The sequence below is a fragment of the Castanea sativa genome, chromosome 10, assembly GCF_040712315.1.
Source record: "Castanea sativa cultivar Marrone di Chiusa Pesio chromosome 10, ASM4071231v1".
Lineage (NCBI taxonomy): Eukaryota > Viridiplantae > Streptophyta > Magnoliopsida > Fagales > Fagaceae > Castanea > Castanea sativa.
Window position 1 is genome coordinate 23,763,974 of NC_134022.1, and position 25,205 is coordinate 23,789,178.

The 25,205-nt window shown below is 35.0% G+C and overlaps 1 protein-coding gene and 1 pseudogene across 2 annotated transcripts; both read right to left on the minus strand.

Moving 5' to 3' along the window:
• Positions 1-7,028: 7,028 nt before the first annotated feature.
• Positions 7,029-14,746, minus strand: LOC142613805 (U-box domain-containing protein 52-like). Of its 2 annotated transcripts, none has more exons than XM_075786311.1 (10): positions 13,632-14,746; positions 13,251-13,363; positions 12,814-12,935; positions 10,303-10,517; positions 10,132-10,192; positions 9,720-10,023; positions 9,128-9,229; positions 8,628-9,056; positions 7,744-8,502; positions 7,029-7,594 (listed from the first exon to the last, which is right to left on the minus strand). In XM_075786311.1, the coding sequence occupies exons 1-10, from the start codon at positions 13,831-13,833 to the stop codon at positions 7,586-7,588; spliced, it is 2,316 nt and encodes a 771-aa protein (XP_075642426.1). In that variant the 5' UTR covers positions 13,834-14,746; the 3' UTR covers positions 7,029-7,585. The 2 variants fall into 2 exon arrangements, with proteins under 2 accessions (XP_075642426.1, XP_075642425.1); XM_075786310.1 differs by having other exon boundaries at positions 7,029-7,574; positions 13,632-14,744.
• A 4,369-nt stretch (positions 14,747-19,115) lies between these two features.
• On the minus strand, positions 19,116-24,889 carry LOC142612263 (leucine-rich repeat receptor protein kinase HPCA1-like; annotated as a pseudogene).
• Between the last annotated feature and the right edge of the window lie 316 nt (positions 24,890-25,205).

Consider the following 25,205-nt stretch of genomic DNA (forward strand, 5'->3'; position numbering starts at 1 on the left):
TACTAAAAGTTGAAACGTATTATTTAATGTTGCTACGCTCACATTGAATGTCAGCAGTCATGTCATTTTCATCATCTTTTTTGTATTTGTCCAACAATTTTAAAGTAGTTTTTATCAATTTTAAAATACTAATAAATATAAAATAAATCCCAACCCTATTTCCACCATAAAGTCCACACCTTATTAATTTAATTCCACCATAAAGCCTAAACCGAAAGCCTTTTTAACCTAAACCCACTGTGAAACCCTTTATTTTCACGGTTACAAACTTTCTATTTTTCCTTTCCTTTTGTTGCACGCACAGTTTCAGATTACTTCCCCTTTCTCACGTTTTGTTGCTCATGCAAAACCCTTTGTGAAACCCTTTTTCACGATTTCTAACTTTCTGTTTTTCGTTTCCTTTTCAAAATTACACAATTCAAACGACTCCTACACTAATACGACTTGTTCTTTAAAGCAGTGTAGAGAAGGCAAGAAGTAACAGACACATGTTAATTCTATCTCCACCAAAGTATGGCATAGGTTTGTCAAGATAAAGTGACAACTATTTATTGAATAGGTTACATGTTCAATCTAAAATTTACTGTTCTGTTATGAAAAATATATAGAACTATTTGGTTGCTCCACAACTGTTATTTTATCATTAATGAAAGTAACGGATACATATTAATTTATTTTCCACCCTCATCATTTGCTGATCATTTAGATACATGGAATATGTGATTGCTAACGAAAACCCTATAATATTGATTAAGACATGGCTAGGTTGGTGGATCAAAATTATGCAACACAAATCAATTCAAATATAGACATCTCAATAATGATATACTTCATGGTGGAGAACATTAAATGTAAGTTACAATTGAAATATATATTAAATACAATAAGATTTAAGCTTTATTGTGGAGGGTATATGAAAGGCCTCTATTTAAAAAAAACGAAAAATAATTGCTAATAATTTTTATTTATTTATTTTTATACAAGATAGAATTTCTATTCTAGCCTAATCTAAGTGTATATGTGTGTGAAACTCCTTCCTGGAGACTTGAACCCCGGCCCTTGCCCTCCACACCCCACAAGCACTTATACCTGTGGAGTGACCATCGCACCAAGGGTATGCAGTGATATAATTGCTAATAACTTAAACTATCACTCATCCATAAAACAAGCAAAACACTATAAATTACAATCCTAAACAACTTCTAAAAATACAAACCAAAAATATCATAAAAATACTCTCTACACAATTACGAAAATGAGCGTACAACATGAATTACCTACAGAATTATTTCTCGAAATATTTTCCAATGTTGGAAGATAAATCCAAACTTTTTAGGCAATATCAAAACGAGGTACACAAATTTAAATTCACAACCGATGTCTGTTTCTTTCACATGAACTCTCAACTTTTTCTCGACTAATCACAATCTACCATGTCCAAAATTGTCGTACAAAATATTGTAGTCCTATATTTTCTCTTTTTATTAACTTTATACAATGAAGTCGTGCAATTTTTGAAAAAAAAAACTTTGACTTCATGGATCCAATATTGCAATTTTGATGATAATAATGTTCACGCGTCATCCTTAATATATGATTATTGTCATGTTTTGTCATCAATTGATTTTGTTCAGCACATTCATTTCTTAATATCTGTTTTTGTTTTTAAAAAACAGCCACAAGTGATTCAATCGGCTAACCAAAAAAACAAAAATTCTTCACCACATCAATCTGACTGGATTGCTCCAAAGTCCTTTATTCCTTCAAAAGGAGAAAGTAAAACTCATTCATCAATGCTTTAGGGCTCGAAATAAACAGGGACGGAACTAGGATTCGATCTTGAGGGGGGCCAAAGCTTAAAGCCAAAAAAAAAAAAAAAATTATGAAAATAAAAACTAACATTTATTTCATATTCAACAAAATACTACATATAAAATAAGTATTTCTTAAACATTTCATGTTATAAAAATATCAACAAAGTATAACATACACAATAAGTGTTTCTTAAACATTTCAACACATTATCAAAATGGAACTTGACGCTCTTTTAAATCTCTAAAGTAGTCTATGATTGATTCTGTACCAAATTTTGCAGCAATCTCATTTTCAATGTACAAAATCAAAGACTTAAATCACAATTACACAAAGAATTAAATTAAATCTCAAGAGACAAACACAATTTCATATATATAATATATTAGCCACACGGCCCACACCACACAAAGTGACAGAGACAAAATTTAATGACTCAGTATCAAAGACTTTGACAATCACTGTCTAACATCTATTTCGATCAAATAATGTCTCCCATGTATATTTCATCTATCTACTTCTACGAAAAGAATGATGCATACTCAAAATTTAGCATTAATAGTGCTGCCAAATCTAGTGCACTCAAACAATCATTGGTCTCAAGCACAAACACATTTTCATATATATACTAGTTTTTTTTTTGGGGGGGGGGGGGGCAACATAGAAGAAGACAAAAATACAAAATATGGACTTGCAATTACGCTGTTATGAAAATCAAATGATGAGGGAATACAACTACTATTATCAATTCTAAACCAACTAGATGGAAAAAAATTACTGCAAAACTATTGACAAATCCTTTGATATACAACTTTTGGAACAAACACATTTTGCATTCCAAAAAATCAAGCATGCAAGAAAAATGGAGTGAGTCATTGGGATCGTGAATGCCCTTACCCTTATGGAAACGAAGAATTACATGTAACATGCAAAATGTGCTCAATTGACTTGGAAATGTATAAATTAGCCAACCGAGTATGGTAGAAATTATGTTTCAAAAAAAAAAAAAAAATCTACAATGAAATTTCCTTTTTCTATTCCAAATACTAATCTCTAATAATACAAAATTAATTTTATGACCAAAACTTCTAGTCACCATGAGTCTTGCAATATATTGATCATACATATATAATGCAACTTAGAGTAGTAATACATATGAAAATATTAATAATAATAACACTAACATAAAAAAATTCATCAAGCGCAATGCACTTGTCCGCGACTAGTAACTATTAGAGTCAAAACTAATTTGAATAATTTGTTGGAAAGTACATGCGGAAAGAAGTTTTAGCATAGGTAAATTTAGTATAGAAAAATTGTGCGAATTGATTTGAGCTTCATTGCATCTATATTTAATATTTAACAGTTAAAGTCTAGCATTTATTATTGCTATACTCTTGTTAAGCCATATCAGCATAGCATTTCGATATATTTAGTGTGATACTTTGGGAGGAGAGGTTTGGGGGATATTTGCAGACTAACATAGTGACTGGATCTAATATAGTAAGTTAAAATGTGTTTGAAAGAAATTTGGAAACTAGCATCTCGAGTTTTAGAAACTCAAGTTTCATATAAAACTCGAGGCTTAAAAACTCGCTTTCTACTTGCTGAGTTGGACACTATTTTGCACTATTATGCCACATAGATCTCGAGTCTTAAAGACTCGAGTTCCACAAAGCAAAACCAAGTCTTTAAGACTCGATTTTCTTCGGAAAATGCCACTGATCTCGAGTTTGCTAGACTCAATTTCTACCGGAATAAACCTCTCTAAGTGTTTTTTGGCTTGGGGTTATCTGGAAATGAGGGAAAAACAAAATTCCCAGTGGACGAGAGTGCGAGACAGTGCGAGATAGTAAGAGAGCTGAGTGAGAGGTTGCCAATGAGAGGAGACGAGAGTTTTCTGCCGCCTATGTGATGCGCTTGTCTCCGGTAGAGGGTTTGGGGTTTGAAGGAGAGTGAGAGTTCTAGAGTTTGGGTGTGAAGGATAGTGAAAGTGTTCTGGAGTCTAGAGGCTTAAGCGGTTGAAAATACGATCACAAATCGAGTATTAGAAACTCGATTTCAAGATCACAAATCGAGTGTTAGAAATTTGATTTCAACGTGGCCCCACCTGGAAAAAATTCCATGTTAGATGTTTGTAGCTGAGGATCTCGGGTACTGGAAACTCGATTTCTACCCGGAACTCGAGTTTTAACAACTCGAGATGCTACTTTTCCACTTTGTTTTAAAACTGGGCAACTAACGAAATTCTTAGCAATCTAATGTTAAATGAAAAAAAAAAATTTCAAGAGATTTGTGTAAAAAGAGGAGTTGTTTTATTGACAATTATGTCACATTCTTGTTGTATTTTTGGGTTTTTGATAAAATTTTGTTTTTGATATGTTATTAAATTCTTGTATTTTTTTTAAGTATTAGATTTAATTATATTTGCTTCTCTTTAGGCTCTACAAATTTTAAGACGTGTAGATAATGAATCGTTTGCTTCTCTTTAGAAACAAATTTCAACCATGAATTACATTATTTTACAAAATATCTCACATTATGTAATAATTGAACTATATTTCCTTAAGAAAAACTTACAAAATTTAAAAGACCTTCAAATAATAAATATAGGAAGCTTAATTTAAAAACTTTTTGTAAGTGCACAATTTGTACCTGGACCCAAAAACAAGTGATGGGCTCAGGTCCAAAGAGCCTTATACAATGAAATTTGTAAAGTATGGGTTTGAAACCTAGGTTTAGAATGTTGGAAGTTGATCAACAGGCTAGAATGCCGCAATCTATGCAAGTGATAGATGAATATGACAGGAAAACCCTTCTCGGATGTAAGCCAAGGACAAATTGTATATCATTTCTTTCTCTAAGCAAAAGATTACAATTTTTAGTTTCCAAAAAAGAAGATCCCCCTCTTCTTTCCTCTCTCGTCTTCTTATATCTTTCTTCTTCTTCCCTGTTTCATCCACGTGTAACACAAATCTTCCTCCCAGATCCTTGTCCCATCCGCCACCTTCTTAAAGTCTTCAAATAGTAGCTGGAAGGCTGAATTTTACTGTTCAGAGGTCATTTCTCCATTAATGTGGCCAGGAAGGTAGATGCAGGGCCTTTAATGCGGTGGTAGCAGCTTTTTCCTCAGATATTTCTCACGCGTTCCTGCTTCTAAAGGGTGCTTGGATCACACCGTTACCCAACAGATCTTCCAGAATTCTGCCTCTAAACCGTTTAGCAAGTTCCAGGGCCTTTGCTGGGCCTATCCGAGGAGATACTTCTCATCGGACAACTCCTCGGACCACTATAGTGACTGACCTGTGGGCCTAGAGACCCTGATTGAATAGACTTGTACCAACTAATCAGACCCAAAGCCCAAACGTTTATTCAAGCACTTTTACCCCCCACACTTTTAATATATTGTATCAACTATAATTTGTTAGAAAATAATCATATCATTTTAATAATGGTTTGAAACTAACGCTTATAAGTCTTATACAATATTTTCATTTTTCACTTAACAAAAAAGAATTGTCAAATGACAATTTGTCCACACATTGCGCATGCCTGCGTCAAGGGTGACGACTGATGATTGACATTATTACTTGGAATGTCTGTCTTCATGAATATGGTTGATGATGCCGAAAAATCACCAATAAGCTACACATACTCCCAAATTGAAATAATGCCTACAAAACGAAAAGAGAAGACCTAATAGAGAGTACCGGTGTGGTGCCGGCTAAAAACCCTCCGAAGGTCAAGTTAGAACTTTTTTCACAACCCTAGAATGCCAAAGTTGAGTAAATAATGGGTACCTTGATTTGTGAGGGTTTTGGGGTATTTATAGCAGTGTAGGATTAACATCCATGTCTTGGTCATGAAGTCATTTCCTTCTAAGATAGAACCTCTTTGATTTTGCATATCTCCTAGAGTTCTTTTCCTTATAGGAGTCTTGTGATTATGGTTAAGTGTGTGGCGCAAGAACTCTCTTTATACACGTTTGCGTGAGGATTTAGCAAAGCCACATCAGACCTAACATGAGACGCAAGTCAATTTCATTTAGGAATCCTTTGGGGCCAAATCTGGATAGATGACTGCTACGTGTCACTTGCGTTCGTCCACTGTGGGTCCGTGCTCCTTGGATCCGTCAACTATAAACCCGTCATCCTCATTCTGTCACATCCATTCAAATAGACCCGTCACATTCATTTTTACTCCCCTTCAATGGTTCTCATGTCCAGGAGGTTTACAAGTTTTTCACAATTGTTTTGCCATTTGGCCATTTTTGGATTTTGTAATTTTCTTAATAAATAATTGGAAAACACAAAAGTTGTTTGGATCTTCTTGGTCTCAACAGGGGAAAGAGATGAAATTTTTCTCCCACCATACCGTCTATAATCATCTGATATTTAGGAAGATAGAAACAATCTGACAACATTTATGAGGAAACTGTACCTCCATAATGACCTCCATAATGAAGTAATAGATTGTTAAAGCTTTCTTGTTCAAACATTGCACAAATAGATTTGTAATCTAATTACCACCACATATCCTTGGTGCGATGGTTACTCCATAGGTATAAGTGCTTGTGGGGGGCAAGGGTCGAGTTCCAGTTTCCAGAAGGGAGCTTCACACATATATGCACTTAGATTAGGCTAGAGTAGAAGTTCTATCTTGTATAAAAAAGAAAAAAAAGATTTGTAATCTAATTATATTCAGTACACAATATAGCCTATTTATTGATCAATTAGATTCTACATACATTGCTTTATGTGTTACTAGTGGTGCGTTATATTTCCTTGGCGCCTTGAAGGCAAATATGTCCTATAAATTGGAATTTTCAGGGAAGTTATAAGATTAGATGAAGTTTCTTTTTTAAACCCCCCCCCCCCCCCCCCCAAAAAAAAAAAAATGATGAAAGTCTTACCATGAAGCCAATGAGCTCTAGTTCAACTGGCACATCCTTACCTTATAAGTTCTAGTTCAACTACCCCTATGTCCTGCTTTAATTTTCAATCATTTTTTGAATCATTTTACTTCTTCTCATTCATTTTCCTGATAATGAATTAATCAACATGATGGTTCCATGCCCAAGGCCTCTAATGGTTTCAGAATGGTAGAGGTGCTGAAGTTGGTTTTTCCCAATTGAAATATCCTATGGCTTATAGGGAAAATCATGAAGTGGACAAAATTTTAGTGATAACAAGATGCTTTACAGTACTGACTTGTGTGATAAGCAATTTTTCTCTGGTGTGCAAAAAGTACATTGAAGTTTGAATTCTAAAACAGAATATATACCTTTTGAAAAAAAAAAAAAAAACATAAAAAAAGAGACCTAATAAGACAATCCTCAGCCTGGAAATTTTAAAATTTCACAAACAGCCTCAATAACTACCAGCTCATGAATGGACGTAAATTTACAAGACAACATTAGTGCCAGATCGGGAACCTGCCTTTAACGGATCTTGATGCCTGTTTGATGCCTAATTTTGGAACAAGAAACTTCTGTTTTGGCGGTTGCCTCTCTGCACAACCTTTCTGATTTCTTAGTGAAGGCAACAACAATTGATAACTCAAAGAGGTTGTGGCTACACTAATATACATTCTGTGGGGGTTGACAACATGCATGTTGAGATGATGCAGTTTGCTAACATTGCTTTAAGAGTTAAAGATGCTATGAACATCAATTATTATCTACAAAATTTACATTTCCCCCGTTATAGAGTGCTTGAAAGTTTGGAGCTCAGATCAGAATGTTCATCTAGAAGATCCTCGTCCTGCAAAAATGTCAATTAGTCTATTGCAAACTAAGCTTTTCATCATGAAGGAGAAGTTAATCAAGCATTATGCAAATACTAGGGAACCTTTAAGGGTAATGATAATGGAATTGAGGATAGTTTTGTAGTTCTTGAATAAAAGGTTGAGTTTATGCAATGTCAAACTTACTAGCTGCAAGGAAACTTGGCTGTGGGCAGGTGAGAGGCTCGGGCTGCTAAACATCAAAGTGGGGTGCATAGTTTCTTCAGCAATTGCTCTCAATCTATTGAGTTCTGGCAAGATATCTTTGCCAAGATCAGGTCTGTCTTTCCGCCTTAACTCGGAACATTTGAGTGCCAGCTTAGCAAAGCACAAGGTCTCTTCAACTGGCCAATCAGTCACAGCTGGATCTAGCAACTGAGTAAAAGTTCCCTTTTCAATAGCCCTTTCAACATGGTGAGTCAAGCCCATTGGTGGTTTAGCTGTTATTAGTTGTAGAAACATGATGCCAATGGAATATATATCAGACTTTACTCCAAGCATTCCTGTTTGCTGATACTCTGGGTCTATATAGCAGAATGTGCCAGCTGTGGATGTCATCCGATACTGTGTCACGGTGTCAGCCAAAGATGGGGGTACTAGCCTGGCCAAGCCAACATCACTAATCTTGCTGACAAAGTTGCGGTCTAGCAAGATGTTGCCTGGTTTCAGGTCACGGTGCACAAGTGGCTCTGGTTTGGACTGGTGTAAAAATAGCAAGCCAGTACCTATTTCGGCTGCAATTCTAAACCTAAGTTGCCAAGAAAGGGGTGGAGAGCCACCCCGACAGAAGAGACGGTCATCCAAGCTCCCATTAGCCATGAACTCATAGACCAAGCAGCCATACTCTGGGCAGGCTCCTAGGAGGAGAACCATGTTTGGATGCCGTATGCAGCTCAATACCTCAACCTGTGAATGGTCATGATTCATAAGCAAATCATATAAGGGAAATACTTTGAAATACTTCTAGTTGAATTCCCAAAATTTAATGCTTGTCTTGTGTTGTATATACCTAAATTCTATTTTAGACATACCTCTTGCAGAAACTGTGACCTTCCATGAGCTGCATCCGGACGAAGAACCTTAATTGCAACAGGTGTATGGTCCAGATAACACTTATATACAGGTCCATAACCCCCTTCTCCAATCTTGCGGGATTCTGTGAAGAAGTCAGTGGCAGCTTCAATCTCCTCAATTGAGTACCTCCTGTACCTTATGTCTGATTGTGCTAGAGCATCAAGTACCTTTCTCTTCTCCTCTGATTCTTGCAATACTTTCAGTTCTGCATTAATTCTTTTTTGTCCTTCCAGCTCTGCTATCCTCTTGGCTGCTTCAGCAGCCTCAATGGCGGCCCTAGACTTGGCCTTCTCCTTTTCTGCAAGCGCCAATGCAGCTTCCTCGGCCAATTGTGCTTCTTGCAGTCTTCGCTCTTCTTCTAATTTCCAGCGCTGCAGCTCTACTGCCTGTTATGCAGATCATATCAGAGCTAGCTGAGAAATTTTGAAAGGCGTTAAGCGAATATTATTTCTTGTACCTTTTGTTTTGCTGTTAGTGCTTCTTTGCAGGCAGTACTGTACATTTCCATTGTTTGCTTGAGTTCTAGCTTTAGCCTCCTCATTTCAGCCTCCACTTCTTCCTGTAATTTTCCATACAAGATTAAGTTTCATGTATCAATAATTGCATCCATGTAAATGTACATTTATAGTCCAATTACAGAAAAAGAAACAGTGTATGTGTGGAAGTGTTATCTTCACTAAGCTGGTAACATTCAAAGTTCAGATATTAGGTGAAGTTTTTGAAAAATTTGGTTCTTTAGCCAACACATGATTAAGATACGAAAGCTGTCATCATGCTTCATAAGAGGGTAGCTAGCCTTCATAAAAGCACTGATAACTGAGAATTTTATTCACTAATATGCTCACACACACACACACACACACACACACACACACACACACTATAAACACAGTCGTGCTTAGATATCCATAATATGCAGTAACATACAAATATCACATGTGGCGCTAGCTCCTGGGTCATGAATTTGTATTAGCTTCAATGCATTCCTCATCTTACATACATGCACTAAATATGTACATTTATCAAATTAATTAACTATCTGTCCTTACCGCTGTTTGCGATGAGTTTGATAGCCTATCACTTTCTGGTGAGAGTGCTGAAAATTCAGGTGGTGGAGAACCAATTTCCAGTGACTTCGGTCCTATCTGCATTATATCAAAGTTTTCTTTCATGTCTACCTCTGTGGAGGTGAATGACATCCGTGAGGGGGTGCTGCCTATATCTAGGTTGTCGTATACACTGAACATGTGGTCAATGCTGGGCCTCGCGGAGCTAATAAAGGATATGTCAGTATCAGGTAGAGTGAGATCCCCATATGATTTTCCATTATAGCTTTTTCTAGAGAATGGTGACCTGCTTCCAATGAGAATTATATTAGTCCTTTTAGAAAGTGATATAAGTTAAAACCATCTATATAAAAACTTTAGATCTTTCTCATTCTTAATCTGTAGTGTCACTGACCTCATGATATCTGTCTCATCTTGCATTCTATGAAATAAATCAACTGGTGGCTTTTCTGTTACTGATACAGAATTCATTACTTATTTATTAATGAGAAATGGCTGAGCAAATATAGTGAAAAAAAGAAGAAGAAGTAAGAGCAATATGCTTGAAAAAAGAAAGTGTTTTAACCTTTCTTAGGAGTAGTAGGCTGATAGAGATTTGGATCCCATGAATCTGATTTGATGCTAGATTGGTTAATAAGTTGGCTACGAAAAGGTGCGGAGGGTGGTGCAGGACGCGAGGCAGATCGCATGGACTGAATTTTTCCTTTGGATATCACATATACATTACAAAAATCTGGTGCTCCCTTTGCTACTGAGCCTGGAACATCTGTTGCCTTGAATCTTCGGAGAGGAATGATTTTGGAAAGTCAAGAAACTTTTCATAGGGTGTTAGGATAATGCATGGTTAAATAATTAAATTTGTCATTTTTTTTTTACAATTTAAACTTTTGAGACCATGGGCAATTTATCATAATATAACAACAAGTGATACTAGATATATATACATACTCTAAAAGTTTAAATGATCATAATTCTTATAGAGCATGATTTTATATATTTTGTGGGCCCACTCATATGTGGAACTTACACACCCATGAGACCCATATGGTGTGAGAGGGATACTCCATGAGATGATGTTATAAGATAATTCTTTGTGTGTGTGATATAGGCACATATGTGTGTGTACTTTTTTGTTTTTTTGGTTTTGTAATTATAGGCATTTTTCATTAATAAAGTAATAAGTTTTAGCTTTTCAAATTTTATTTTATTTTATTTAAAGTTCAAAAAATTATCTATCTATATATATATCTATCTATCTATATATATATATATATATATATATATATATAACTAAAGCTTTTGGAGTTCCTATAATTTTTCATATCACCACTATTTTTTTTATTTTAGATTTTTTTTATTTTAAGTTTTATATCTTATATATTTATTATTTCTCTTCAACATGTAATTATCTTATCAAGTATTACAATAATTTAATTTAAGTAAAACTCTATTAAATATATGTTTCAAGAGCTTGAAAATTCTACTTCCGCTAAGATTCTATAACCAAAATTTCAACAAAAACATTCGCCAATCCTTTTTAATCCCCCGTGTTGGGGTTTGATCTTAGTCCAATGTCATGCAACCAATGGCCCTTTATCATTTACATAAATGCTAGCCACACATTTTGTTTTCTGAATTAAGTAATTTGGACTCTGGACTTTGGAGCACTTAATGGATTAGAGCCTAGGGTTCCTCTGACTAATATTTGACTTTTTCTTTTTTTTTTTTTTTTTTATAAAAGTTCCCACATTTTATGTAGTTAATTTTTTTGTTTTAATTTCTTCCAACTCTCTCAGTCCGGTCTCTACGCTTTGCTCTGTAGACAGTAAACTCAAGTTAGAGAGAATACGTCATATTGAATTATATGCTCTCTCTCTCTCTCTCTCTCTCTCTCTCTCTTTTCTTTTTCTTTTGTTCTCTAAAAATTGTTTGAGATGATATACAGACATGGAGCGGTATATTTATATCTATCCTTAGTACAATTGTACCATATAAATATTTATCTATCTAATAATATATATTTTTTATTTTTCCTGTGTATGTCTAATAGTTATCATCATTGAAAGAGTCCGTTTATTATTTTAGTAAAAAATTTTGTGGTATTTTACTACATTTTCGTGTTTTGATTTTGTGAAAATATATTAATGATGACTATAAAAGGCTTGTTCGGTTTGTTATTTTAGTTTATGAAAGGACCTAAGAATATAGTCCTAATTTCAATAAAGGATTTGTAAATTTTCTTTTTGATTTTATAAAAAGTTTTTTCATGCATCACAAAGGTTTGTAGATTGCAATCATAATGTGCAATCAAACAAGGAGAAGAAAAAAATATTGTTTAAATCTTCTTTAAAAAGTTATGTTTGCAAAATATTCGTACATATCTTGGAAAAATAAATTTGCTAAAATCTGTGCTCATTTAATGTTCATTCACAAAAAATTAAATAATAATGCATACTCAATAGTTTTGTCGTGAATTGCACAGGTTAACAACTAGTTTAAAATATAGCCTTTAAAAGTTTAGGATTGCCATTACACATATGCTCACGTGTGCATGTTGAAAGCTAATTATAATATATATATATATATATATATATATATATATATATATATATATATATTTATTAGGAAATTGAATATAAATTAAAACAAGTTTCAAAGGAAGTGTAGACGAACAAAATATACCCAAGTTAATTCTAACTTTTGTAAAGAAAAACTTAACATAAAATAGGACCAGTTTAAATTAAATTAAGTCTTATATTATTTCAGGTTTAGTTTATATAAAAACTGAAACGTGTTTTGTGGTTTGTGAATGTCCCCAAGCTTAGACCATACTTTGGTATAGCTTCCTCAATATTCAGATGGTTGGGTGTATCGCCATTGCCTCCCTATATTAATAGAGAGTGTTGTTTTGTAATCTTATGTTACCACTCTCATTGAAACAATGGAAAGAAAACTTTATGCCATTAATGACTTCTAGTTAGATATTGCTTTTGAGCTCATAAAAATCATAAAGGAATGTTATACCTGAGTAATTTCATAAATTTTGCTGAAGCAAGTAGTTAAGAGAGGTGCACACCTGAGAAAGCCAGTTTTTGTTGAGGCACCAACAACCAAATTCTCAATCCCCGTGTGATTAACATATTCAATTAATGCTTTGGCTACATCTGTGTCTTCTAGTACAATATCTTTGCAATGTATCTGATGTCAAAGAGAACACAGTGAAAATATGAACACATGTATAATACATGGGGAGCTATCTCTTTTTCTTAAGTAAGTTCAGACAGACAGGATATTTATTTAAAGAAGGCAGAGAATCTTTCTAAAGAAGAGTCTTTTAGATAAAACCTATGAGCAACTGACTCCACCAATAAGAACCAGTTGCTAGGTAATCTAGGAGTATTCACCTTTGATGAGCCAAGAAGTTTATGCTAATGCCTATAGGAGCAAAGAACTTGTAATCATCGACAACGCTATCAGTGAATTTATGTTTAGAATTGGAACCTAAGCACTTACATCTTTACGTGTGCAAAAACATCGAAAAGGAAGGAATATTTCTCTTGTGCGTTGATCAGGATCTTTGCATATCAGTGAATTTATATCAACAATACCTGTCAAACGGGGTTGCCCTGCGCCCAAAAATTATGTACAAAATTAAGTCCATGTGATGAGAAATGTAAAGTGTGCATGTTGTATGGAAATGGTTCATTGCAAATGAAACCTATCAACTAACAGGCTCAAGTTGGTAACTATGACCCAAATCTAAAAAGGAAAGAACCTTGGTACATGCACCTAAAATTGCAAAGAAAATTTCATAGAAACTTATTGAAAATTTTATTGCCTGTAAACTTCTTGAGAAGGAAAACATTCCTAGAAATATAATAGAACAATACTTACTTGGGGAAGAAAGAGATGCTGAGGTGGAAAGCAATGCAGGTTTGAGCTTGACATGGAGGAGAATAAGGGTCTGGCCCTTCAGGACCAAATGATCAATAGACCATTTGAGTGCATTTTGGCTACCTTTGTCTCTGTCTATTGCCACTGCCACCAACCCATTTCCTCCTCCTCTTCTATCTGCATGACTTCTTGCCAGCCACATTTTCTCTCTTGTTCAAAACCCTTTGCCAAAATCAAAAGAACAACAATACGCACAGGGAAAATTCAATGTAATTGTCTTGGTATGTGAAAATCCAATACCCTTTTCTTGGTCAACCTTTTTCCTAACTAGAATCTAAAGAGATTTTTTTTTTATAAATTTTTTATATGTTTTGTGTCTCCAAAAAAGAAAAAAAACCAGGAATTTTTTTTCTCCTTCTTGGACAGTTACAAAATGGGGTTCTTTTTTTACGGATCTCCTTTGTCTCTCTGTCTATCTCTCTAGTAGAAACCAAGAGAGACAAAGGACTTTATCTTCCAGTGTTCTGTTTAGATTGACTTCGACATCAGTTATTCTAGTTAGCAACTACATTAAGCACCTGACCCTATCTTTCTCTGGCTACCAATGTTCTTGAATTAGCAGTTTGGTTGTTTTAGGCTAATTTGATTATTTCAAACTAGTCAATCCTAAAATCTCTCTTTCCCTCTAAGTTGGATCAGTCAGTTACATGAGAGCCCCCATCATTAGCGGGGGGGTGTTAGTTGTGTTTGACCTATGAATCTTTTTCTTACCAATCTGATAATTATCAGGTGTATTCTATCAATAAGCCTTATGCACCAATCATAAAAAATACTAATTCAATCATGTATTTATTCGAGAAATGTTACCGTCTATAATATTTTTATAACAAATCTTAAGTGGTAAGTTGTTATGAGTTGTTATTGGTTGGCAAAAACCCCATTTCAAAGACGAATTCAATTTATAACCAATAACAACTTACCACATAGGATTTATTGTGAAAATATTGTAAAAATACTGTGGGCACGCTTCTTTATTTATTAAGTTGTTTAAGTGTCACCGTTTACTAATAAGTAATAACATTCCAATTTTTAAAAATTTTGTAATAAAATTGATAGTTGTTTTAAAAATTTGGAGTTAATTAAAAAGGTGGCCTTAGGCATTTTTTAATAAACTATTTAGAGAAATTTTTATTACTGCTTTTTTGATAAATATATAAAGCTGTCAAAAAGGTCAATTACTTTTTTTTTTTTTCATCAAAAGTTCCTAAAAATATTTCCTAAACCAATTACTTAGGACTAACTTTTTCCTAAAAATTTCCACGATACAAGTAAATGTGGAGATTGGAATATTTTCTTCATCCCCTATTTTTAGGGTTATTCACCCAAAAGACCCAAAGTTCATTGTAGCTCGAAATGTATTTTGGCCTCATTAACGAAGTACAAGCATTAACTATACTAGCTTGTAACCCCATGCATATGCATGAATATACTTAAAAGATATACATTAAGATATATAATATAATTCTTATGTATATAATTTAATATTATTGATAGTCATTTTTATATTTTTTTAACTCTTTAAAAAATCTTGTAAGAATATTATTAAGTAGAAAATGTAAGATTATGTTTGGTAATAGTTTTTTTTCTATTTATAAAAACTTGTTTTTGGAAATATAAAGAAAAAACAATTTTCTTGTATTTTTAAAATAAAAAACATGTTTGGTCAACTAAAATTAAAAAGATAGTTTTTTTGAAAAAAAAAAATAGAAAATACTAAAATATGTTGTTACTAGAATTTGAATTCTAATGCTAACTCATTAAATGAGACAGATTTATTAAATTAAATACTTTTTTTCATTGACTTTTGAAAATTAGAAACTGAAAACAACCTTTTACATGTTTTCAGTTTCTTTCACAAATTGAGTTTTAAGAACAGTTTTTGTTTTCTATCCATTTTGGGTTGCTAAACACGTTTTTTAGTCTAAAAAATAGAAAATTATTTTTGAAAACTAAAAGTAAGGGGCCAAAACAGTTACCAAATATACCCTAAATTAACCATTTTTAAAAAAAAAATTATGTTCATTAATTCTAGACTTTTTAGTTTTTGTATGCAATAACTCACTTAGATGAATATTTATGATGTGGTACCATATTTGACTTTAAAATTAAAAAATAAAACTCTCTAAAAATAAATAATTTAGGACATATGGTGCAAAATTGGATTTCAATTATAGAATCTAATTGGATTTTCTCTAAGTTTTATCTATTAATATATATAAAGTCTTATGAGAATATTATTATGTAGAAAATGTAAATTGTCCATTTAAAAAAAAACTATGTTCATTAATTCTAAACTCTTTGGTTTTTGTACGCAATAACTCACTTAGATGGATTGATGAGAATCAACAAGCATTTAAGGATCCATTGCATGTTCTAGTTGGGCCTATTACAAGAGCAAGATCCAAGAAAATCAAAGAAGCACTTAATGGGCTGATTCAAGAGATTTGGACTGATTCTAACGCAGGACATTCCAAGCTTGGCCCAAAGGAAGCTGAAAACGAAATAAATTTAATTCAAGCTATTTAGGGCTGATCTGGCTTAATTGCGAGTGATTTATGGCATGAATTAATGACTGATTGACTTTCCAGCTCTATATCAGTGAAGGCAGATTTTTTTCCTATTTTGGATCTGCTAATTTCAGACCAAATCAACTTTTATTTTGGGTTTTATTATTTAGTACGTTTTTTATGCATTTTCCTTGTTTTTAGGTGCATTTAATGCTTTTTAGGTCAAATTTGATTCATGATATGGTAAGATCTCAATTAGGAGTTATTTTAGAATATATTTTTTTGTCTGTCAAGTTTTATGGAGTCCTTAAATAGGCCATTAAGTCTGTAAACGTTTTTTTATATAATATTATTGAATAAAAATAAAAAAAGGTGAGGCTTTGCTCTTCTTTTGGTTCTTCAAGAACTGTGAACTTATCATGGATTCTTCCTTGTGGCGTTCAAACTTTATACCTTCTGTTCGTGATTCTTTATAATCATTGGGTCAAGGTCAACTTATACCTTTGGTTCGCGTTTCGATTATAAACGTTGGGTTAGGGTTTCTATCATAAATCTGAATTTTAGCTTTTCTAGGCAAGTATTCCAATATTTTTGTTGGGTCTCAAAGCGTGTCGATTGAGGTTCGCATCATGGATGTTTATGATGTGATCCCCACATTTAGCTCAAAAATTAAGACATAAAACTCTCTAAAAATAAATAATTTAGGACACATGACACAAAATTGGACTTCAATTATAGAATCCAATTTGATTTTCTCTAAACTTTACCTATATATATATATTGTGGGGATAAGGGAGGTGAGCAGGATTGTTGGGCCATGGGCCATCTCGAGGACATGTAGGAACCCGAGGATGGTCAGACGGTGAAATGAGTGAGGGGGTCAATGGGTCGAGAACAAGGACAGATAGCAACGAATAGATGGTGTCTCCTGAGGAATAAAACTTCATCTGGAAAGTGTTGTCAAAGGTTGGAACTCAAACGCCTAGAGAATACCATGCAAGGGGCAACCATACTTCTGAGGATAAGTTTCAGGGAAAGGAGCCAACAATAATTTAAGAAATATCTGAGAAGAAGGTTGCTATCACCACATTAAATGTCCAGCACCTAACCAACTGGCCGCATTTATGTGGAAATGACCCTTGAGCAAAAATATCTTAGTTCACAGCTAAGGCTGTCCATTAGAAACTGAAAACTGACCCACCTGCCCAAACTGCCCGGGCCAACCCGAAAATTGACCGACCTGACGCCGGTGATGGTCGATGACGGGTCTTCGCCACAAAAAACCGATTTAGGCGGGTCGGATGACGGGTTTTCTTCTCCAAAACCCGATGAACCCGATCCAACCGACGAAACCCGTGAAAAAAGATGGATCTATCTAGATCCACTTAGATCCAGTGAAGATTTGGTAGTTTTTGGTTAGATCCAGTGATAAGATGGAAGTTTTCGCTCAAATCTAGGCTTAAGGTGGTCTTTTTTGCTTTGATCCCGTGGTTGTCACACAGATCCGAAGAAAAATCAATAGATTCGGCGAAGATCCAGTGAAGATTCAATGATGAGATGGAAGTTCTCGTTCAAATCTAGGCTTGAGGTGGTTAATCTTACTTCGATTCCGTGGTTGTCACATAGATCCGGCGAAGATCCAGCGAAGATTCGACGAGATCCAGCAAAGATTTGGCGATTTTCGACAAAGATCTGGAGGTTGAAACTTACTCTGACTTCAACCAACTCAACCATTGCCCACCGGAACTTGATCTGACTCGACCCGAGGTTGTTGGCGGGTCGTTCAACCTCCCACCCAATGTGAGCGGGTCGGTTCCGGGTTGGGCACAAACCCGACCCAAACCGACCCGTGGACACCCCTATTCACAGCTACTCACAAAACTTCTAGGAGGTTTCTGATGGGACAAACATCCAAGAGATCACCTATGTGATCAAAAAGTGGAAGGCTGAGATTGAAAAGAACAAGACTATATAAGGGAAAGGCCCTCGTGAAAAATGGGCATGAAATATGGGGAAAATGAGAGAAAAAAAGAAGAAGAAAGAACATTTTGTACTTAGAAACAAACTTGAGTAAATACAAGAAACGCTCATCCTCGGAATTGACTGGGGAGTGTTAATCCCAAATAGTTCTTTCAATTTGGTTCAATCCCTTTCAATTAAGGCTCATATTTGATTTGCTGAAACATTTTTTCTTGTAAAATCCACTCTCTAACATATATATTGTGTTGGACTTGTTGGGCCATCATCCATTGTTGGTGCACTAAAGGTCAAATTCAAGTCCTTACACACACACACACACACACACACACACATATGTAAAGTCTTGTAAGAATATTATTAAGTAGAAAATATAAATTATCCATTTTTTTTAACGTTTGCTAATTCTAAATTATTTGATTTTTGTACGCAATAACTCACTTGGATAGATATTTATGATGTGATCTCACATTTGACTCTAAAATTAAGAAATAAAACCCTTTAATAATAAATAATTTAAGACACATGATGCAAAATTAGACTTTAATTGTAGAATCTAATTGAATTTTCTCTAAACTTTACTCTCTCTCTTTCTCAATATATATATAGATTGCTTTGTCCCAAAAAAAGAAAAAAAAAAGTATTAACTATATTAACCTTTTCACACGCTTCGCTTATATTTAGAGGCTCTTTTTATAAGGATGTACTTTTTGCTAGGGGTGTTTCGGTTCGGTTTTGATCAGTTTTTTTTAACTGGCCAACCAAAACCGAAATTTTCGGTTTCTAAAGTTGTCAACCGAAACCAACCGAAATAGTTGAAACACCGTCGGTTTCGGTTTGTTTCGATTTCGGTCGGATTTTCGGTCGGTGTTCGGTTTCAGTCAACATCACAGATTCACAGTCATAAAAAGAAAAAAACAACTCAACATCACATTTTTTCAATAAGAAAATAACAGCTCAACATCAGATTCACAAAAAATAGTATTGATTCAGTATTAAACAAAACCCAAAATACAAAAAAGAGAGAGGGTTATCAAGAAATTAAAAAGAGACTAGAGAAGGTCACCGTGAGAATGAAAAGATCGAGCTGCGTGAGGAGGCCGGTGTGTGAAGGCCGGCATGTGGAGGCGGCAGCAAAGGCGTGAGGCGTGAGGGTGATGAAGGAGATGGAGGCGTGATGTGTGAGGGAGATGACTGTCACTGATGAGGGAGATGGAGGCGTGAGGGAGACTCAGATAAGGGAGATGGCGGCTGGAAAGAAAAGGGTAAGAGGGTGAGAGCTTATAAATATAAGAGGTAGGGTTTTCAGTTTTAATGGTTTTAAAAAATTAAAAAACTCAAAAACGTATGGGCGAGGGATCGAACCTAGGAACGCTTAGTCATTAAAGCCACAAAATACCACTAAGCTGCAAACTCCAATGTGACTTAATGTTATATATATATATATATATCGGTTCAGTTCGGTCGGTTCGGTGCATTAAAATTTGCCACCGACAACCGAACCAAAATTTTCGGTTTTTTATATAAAAAATCGAAACTGAACCGAACTGAAACCGAACAACAAATTTTGCATCGGTTTGGTCGGTTTGAAGCGGTTTTTTTGGTTTGTCGGTTTTTTGCACACCCCTACTTTTTGCAATAGCCCATCAACCTGTGGCAAAGGCACCATAAAACCGAACCTTTTATCTATACTTGACCCAAAAAAAAAGAAAAAGAAATAAAGAAGTAATGGGTCTAATTGCCTAATTGCTCTCATGAATTCTGCTTTGTGTTATTGGTAATCTCGTAAACATTTTATTCTGCCACAATGTCACTTCCCAATGGTTTAAGGGCAAGGAAGGGTTCGCAGGAAATCCCAAGAAGTATCTACAAAATCACACTAAATGGCCTTCCTCTGGTGCATAGAAAAAACTACAAAACCACAAGAGGTCATTACTTGATGATCTTACCCCAGTTAAAAAGACCCAAAAATAAAATTGAACAGAAAAAAGTAAGTTTTAAGATTGAGTTTTCACCTTCAAATCCAACATAATTAAATTTTTGCAACTAAACAGGATCTCATTTCATCACCAATCCAAGCCTATATCTCCAAATCTCAACACCATACATATCTGATCATCCCATACCATATCATTATAGAAAACCATATAGATAGCACCAACCAACTTTTCTCAAATGAAAGAAACATATTTTTGAATCAATTTCTTGGTATTCTCACTCCTCTTCCCAAATGAAGGCCACGTTCATTCATTTTTATTTTTTATTTTTTATTTTTGTTTTGTTAATAATTCAATAGTTTCAACAATGGGAAAGAGGAGATTCAAAATTTAGTTTTCCTAATAAATGAGAGCAGACTATACCACTAAAATACAAGACTATGCCATGTGTCATTCCTAAGTTCTCCAAAAGCTTTCCCACCTTCTCACTCATCATCTCCTCACAGTAAGGCAAGGCTGGACCCTTCAAATGGTCAACCTCAGTCACAAACACCAACACCAACACCCTCTCACACCCAAGTCCATCAAGATCCTGGTTTCATGCTAGGGTCATTTAACCCACCATTCTCTGGACATATGTATAGCCACAGTTTAGCAGCCTTGGTATCCCAAAAGGGAGTTCCCTAAAGTCAAGCCCTGTGATATTTATGAAAAAACTTTTTGCTACCAAGTTGAGCATTCTGAGTAGTAAAATCATATTCACATAGGCTCTATTGAAGAAGGAGGGAAGGACCCACTATAACCAAATACATCATTGCTAGATGGGTGATGAGAACTGCTCTTACTGGCTTCATAATAATTTGCTGTAGTGGATTTGGAATCAGCACTGAGGTTCATCCCAGAAAGCTTCATAATGTTCTCAATTTCTTTAACCCCATCCATTGTAGACCTTTTGTCTCCTGAGTCTGCCACACACCTCATTGCTAAATCCACAAACTCTTCTAAGCCTTCAAGATTTTTTCCCATACCCCAATGAATGGGTCAAGAATTTCATGAAGATTGTATAAATCCTTTGTCTTATCCATTGCATTCCTTACTTCTACCACAATATACTTCCCTTGCTATATTGGCTTTCTTGCAGTTATTAGCTCCAACATGATCACTCCAAAGGTATAGACGTCACTCTTCTAAGTCAATTGTCAGGTCATGTAATATTCAGGATCCAAGGAGCCCTAAAAAAACAACAAAAAACCCATTCTCCATGTTAAAATCTGATGCAATGTTTTGAAAATTTTCTACACAGATACTACAGATAAAATAAAAAAATATATAAATACACACACACACGTGTATATATATATATATCGATACCAGTCGCCTTAAAAATGAAGGGAATCGGAAGATTTAAATGGGAGGAGATCCAATCCCCTATTATAGGGACTTCAGATCATAAGTTGCACATCTCTTTCCCAACAATGACATGGTGGTTCTGGGCCTCTGGCAGTAAAAAGAGTGCGTGCACGTGTGTGTGGGTGCATAAATGATTGCATTTGCTAGCATGCATAGGGGCATTCCTAGAAGGCTAGCAGTCAGCATGCATGACAGGATTATATACTGACCAATGTTCCTTTAACTTGAGCGGTGACAGAATTCCTTTCACCATCAAACTCAGACTTGGAGAGACCAAAATCGGCAACTTTTGCATTAAAACTTTCGTGCAGTAGGATGTTGTTTGATTTGATGTCCCTATGTATGATGGGAGGATTTGTGTGTTCATGCAGATAGACCAAGCCCCTGGCCGCACCAAGGGTTACTTTAAGTCTGCCCATCCGATCTAACCTGATTCCTGACTTCCCTGCAAACACAATATGCGTGTTATCAAATAAATGGCAAAGGATTGTGTTCTTACTTAAAAAAATTTTAAAGGAAAGTTAATAGGTACTACATATGTCATGTTTAACAAAGCTCTCTCCAAGTTGGGTTGTAAAGGGAGTGATGTACACTTGAAACTGGAACATGGGACTTCAAGGTAGACAGGACATGTCACAAAGGAGGTTTTGGAGACTGAACCCCCAACTCAACTCGTTATATCTTTCAGCTGTATTATATCATGAGTCTATATTTTCTGGCCAGTGATGTCGGGGTAATTAAAATAGTCACTTTCATTTTTTTTCAAGAAGATGAGGCCAGAGAGGCATTGAATGATGTTCATGTAGACAGAGAACTCATCTCAGATGTCTCTGGTTGGAGGCACACTATTGAAACTATATAAAGATTATGTGTTCATGTTCTAGTACAAAATTCATCATTGCTTTCATAGTTGAATACAAGTTATTATGTTGCCCAAATTAATTCCTCAATAATTAAAAAATATTAAAAATAAATAAAATGGAATTTTTCCATGTGGTTATTTACAAAGTATGCAATGATATTCAATTGTTGCCTGAATTTATATCGAGTGGAGAATGTGAAGAACTGATAAAAGTACATGAAACACTACCCATTAGAGTACCATTTGGAATATACTCATACACCAGCATTTGTTCACCTTGCTCAAAAAAAATCCCAGAAGGGTGACAAGATTCTTGTGATGGACCCATGATAGAAGTTCAATTTCAGGTTTGAACTCAAGCCCACCTTGCGTAGAATCACTTTGAGCTCGTTTGATGGCAATCAGTTGCCCAGTGGGAAGAGTTCCCTGATAAACCTGTACAAATGTTCACAAATAGACATTTGGTTATCACTTGAAATAGTCCATGAATATTCTGAGAAGGCTGAGAAGAAAGCTTTAAGTAGAATTTTCTTTAAAGAATAAAAGTTCAAATTCATTTTGACTTTTGAGAAATCATTTTTTTTTATATATATCGATAAGTTATACATGCATCCAATGAGTCTTGAAAAATAAAAAATAATAATGATAAAAGACTATCAAAATTAACCTTCCCATAACCCCCAGATCCAATACTATTTGCTTCTGAAAAATTGTTTGTGTATCTTCAAAAGAGAACCGCTTGGCTGCTTGTAACTGAGGAACAACCATTTCTCATATTTTGATCCCAATGTGCTGCATTTTCGTGACATGAAAGCAAGAATAAGTCCCTATAAATTCCATATGATTAACTAAAAAGTGCTAGGTCTACATTATACCCATCTTACCAAAAGGATTGTTCTGTTCACTAGCTCTTTCTGCTCTGTTCTTTTGGTGGAAAGCATAAACTACTGCAAGGACTACCAATAACAAAGGACAGACCCACACTGCTACTCCAAATATAATGCCACTGCTTGTGCTTGATGATTTGTTCAATGCTATAGGTACCTCAATGAGAGAGAGAGAGAGAGAGGATGCATCATGATAAAATTGCAATAGCATCCAAATAACATAGAGAAAACATAATAACTATTACTTTTAAATTCAGTGTGAAAATGAGTTACCTGCTGCACAATTCCCATACGTATAAGCCATAAGATAGAAGGGCCCAAAATTTGGTGGAGGGTTGAAAGACAGAATATTTAGTGCAAATCCAACCATTGTAATTGCTTTTTGATTGAAACACTCCTCACCAGATGGGAAAACTTCGAGGCTCAGTTCAATGTTTCCAGATGAATCCATGGTGGGATTACTTAGAGAAACTGAATCCACAGGAAGTGAAGAGGACTGAAGAGTTTTCATGAGAGACTTTGCAAGCTCTGCATAGTAACTTGAGTTTCCCAAGTCAAAGGAAGCAAGACCTCTGAAGAATATTGTGCCCTTGTATGGATAATCACATTTAGAGTTTGGACTGGCAATCTGATCCAAATTGCAGGAAACTTGCACACAGTTATTTGGTGGTGTAAAATATGAGGAATTTGATGGGGGAAGCCGTGCAGTATCTCTTTGTCACTTGATCTGTTTTTGTCACATACTGTGTTACCATCAAGTCTGCAAAATGTTGTAGATAATTACAAGAAATAAAGATAATAGATATGGAGTACATTGTTTGCCAAGTTAACTTCCAACAAGTAATCAAACAGCTTGCACTTCTTCAACACAGTTAAAAAAGAAGAAGAAGCAATGACCAGATAATTAAAGGTTACTACTTACAATAACGTAATGTTTCCTCCAGGTATTTGTGCAACATTGCTTATGGAATTGTTCCGCAAATCTATAAGTTGCAATTGGTTGCTATTTGTGGTACTGATATTCAAGGTGCCATTGAAACGGTTGTTCCTTCGTCCCCTGTTCACACATGCCAGAACAACCACCTTTTAATCATCATTGTCATTCTGTGTGGATAATATGTAGACCTTTTTGTGTTCAAATAGGTAACACATGTTTGTTCTGTTTGGATTCTCTTAACTCTCAATGACAATTGGTTGCTATTTTTGGCCATGTTCATTCTTTTTTTTTTGTTGTTAATAATTCGACAGTTTCAACAATGGGAAAGAGGAGATTCAAAACTTAGTTTTCCTAATAAATGAGAGCAAACTGTACCACTAAAATACAAGGCTTTGCCATGTGTCATTTCTAAATTCTCCAAAAGCTAAGCTCAACGCTCCCCACCTTCTCACTCATCAACTCCTCACAGAAATGCACGGATGGACCCTTCAAATGGTCAACCTCACTCACAAACACCAACAACCTCTCACACCCAAGTCCATCAAGATCCTGGTTTCAGGCTAGGGTCATTTAACCCACCATTCTCTGGACATATGTATAGCCACAGTTTATCACCCTTGGTACCCCAAAAGGGAGTTCCCTATAGTCAAGCCCTGTGATATTTATGACTGCCTTGCCCATTTTGCCGAGTACTTCACAAAATGTTATGCTTAAAAATACATAGAAGAATAATGTTCCTCTCTTCTGATTTGTAAATTATAGAGTTTTCTAAAGCTAAGCATAACAGTAAACACAAATGCGAATCAATCAGCGCCCCCCCCCCCCCCCCCTTTTTTTCCAAAACCTCAATACCAGAGAGAGAGAGTGTGTTAGTGGCTTTGTGTAAGCAGTAGCAGTTCACTGTTGGATTGAGATAAGGTACAATAGCTAGGGCTATTGCACCATGCAACTCCTTTTTAATTAATGGTTGTGATTAAAAGTTAGGAATATCACTTTT

Bases quoted from the DNA above. Each gene is read 5' to 3' on its own strand.
- LOC142613805 (XM_075786310.1), bottom strand. From the start codon at position 13,833: ATGTGGCTGGCAAGAAGTCATGCAGATAGAAGAGGAGGAGGAAATGGG. The intron at 10,193-10,302 runs GTTAAAACACTT...ATTCTGTATCAG, and splicing joins GCCTACTACTCCTAAGAAAG to TAACAGAAAAGCCACCAGTT. The intron at 9,230-9,719 runs GTAAGGACAGAT...GGAAAATTACAG, and splicing joins CAAACTCATCGCAAACAGCG to GAAGAAGTGGAGGCTGAAAT.